A 1,671-nucleotide genomic window follows, 5' to 3' on the forward strand; every position below is an offset into this window, starting at 1 on the left:
CCCCCCCAGCCCTGTACCCCCCAGCCCTCCTATGGCCCCACAGCCCCCCCCCTTGTTGAGGGACCCCACCTCACCTGCTGGCTCCAGCACCCAGGGGGGCCTGTGCTCCACACCCCCCCAGCCAGGGTCACCCCACAGGTGGGGCTGGCAGGGGACAGGGACCCCGGAGGGACAGGAACCTCAGGGCAATGGAGACCCCGGGGGGATCCCAAGAAACGAGGCAGCTCCAGCGTAGTACAAAACACCTTTATTGAGGCAGGGGGCAGCAGGGGGCAGCAGGGCAGCACCCATGGGTGTCGGGGCAGCGCCCAGGGGTGGGGGGGGGCAGCACCCATGGGCATGGAAGCAGTGCCCAGGGGTGGGGGGCAGGACCCATGGGGAGGGCAGCACCCAGGGGCATCAGGGCAGCACCCATGGGTGCTGCTCTCACTTCCTGCCCTTCTGCTTCATGTGCAGCACGAAGTAGTCATTGCAGGCGATGGTGAGGCCGGCCACCAGCGAGAAGAAGCCCTGGAAGCCCACCTTGCCGTCCCGGCACTGGTCCAGGTCCTTCATGATCTTGTCCAGGGCCATCGGGTCCCGCTGGTTCTGGGGGGGGGGGGGGCCAGGAGTAGGGGAAGGGCCCCCCACCCTCAGCATGGGGCTGAGCCCACCCAACAGGCTCCCCCGAGCCCCTGCGCAGTGGGGTCTGTTCCTGGCGGGGGGTTGTGGGGGTCCCATCCTGGCAGGGTGCTATAGGGTCTGATCCCAGGGTGCTATGGGTACCCCCCCCCGGGGCCCGATCCTGCCCCCCCACCTCCAAGAAGCCGGGGAACTCCTTCTCCATCAGCATCCGCAGGTCCTCCTTGCTGAGGTGGTTCTTGTCCCCTGCGTACTTGTGGAAGGTGAACATGAGGGTCTCCATGGCGTGCTCCATCTGGGATGGCATGGTGGGGGGCTGCGGGACTGGGGGGAGGAGGAGGGCACACTCAGCCATGTGCCCACCCCACCACCCCCCCCACGCCCTGCTGGCAGGCTGCAGGCTGAGGCTGGCGCCGCTCATCACACGTGTAAGCAGTTTTCCAGCCGCTGGGAATGACTCAGCTCGGGCTGCAGCCGCGGGGTGTGGCCGGGGAGGGGGGCACACACATACATGTCCTGTGGGTGTGATCCGTGTCCGTCCGTCCCCCCCCCAGGCTACGGGGCACCCTGGGGAACCCCAACCAGTCATGGGGGGGGTATTGCGCAAAGCCCCCGGTCTCCTCCCTGGGTGGGGTGCACCCTGCCTCAGTTTCCCCATCTCTGAGGGGTCACGGGGGGGGGGGCCACCCCCCCCCCCCCCCCCCGCAAGGGATGACACCAGCACCCCACCCATCATTTTGGGAAGGGATGCCCGGGCCTGGCAGAGATGTGGGGTGATGGCAGCACGTGGACACGCCTGCCCCATGGGTCTGCTGCCCCCCACCCTGTCCACCCAACGCCATGATTCTCCCCCCACCCCCCAACCTCCGTGTGCCCCCCCCCGGGTGGGGACGGGGTTGGGGGCACCGGTGCCACACCCCAGCGCGGGCGCCTGCCACTGAAACAGGAACTGGCCCAGCCCGCGGCTTTGCCTTCAAAAACTTGGGGGGGCCCCCGAGGAGGGGGGGGCTGGTCCACCCCTACTCAGCACCAGGGCCCCCCCGGTCAGCC

The 1,671-nt window shown here is 69.0% G+C and overlaps 1 protein-coding gene across 3 annotated transcripts in view; it reads right to left on the minus strand.

Moving 5' to 3' along the window:
* Positions 1-324: 324 nt before the first annotated feature.
* Positions 325-1,671, minus strand: part of S100A10 (S100 calcium binding protein A10) — a 2,269-nt gene continuing 922 nt past the window's right edge. For 2 of the 3 annotated variants that reach the window (XM_010566851.1, XM_010566854.1), the window contains exons 2-3: positions 797-945; positions 325-588 (exon numbers count right to left, since the gene is read on the minus strand). In XM_010566851.1, the coding sequence (XP_010565153.1) occupies positions 427-588; positions 797-945 (311 nt within the window). In that variant the 3' untranslated portion in view covers positions 325-426. Of the gene's footprint in view, positions 589-796; positions 947-1,671 lie in introns of all 3 variants that reach the window. The other variant, XM_010566853.1, reaches the window with a different exon arrangement.

Source organism: Haliaeetus leucocephalus, unplaced genomic scaffold (assembly GCF_000737465.1).
Source record: "Haliaeetus leucocephalus isolate CR32 unplaced genomic scaffold, Haliaeetus_leucocephalus-4.0 Scaffold219, whole genome shotgun sequence".
NCBI lineage: Eukaryota > Metazoa > Chordata > Aves > Accipitriformes > Accipitridae > Haliaeetus > Haliaeetus leucocephalus.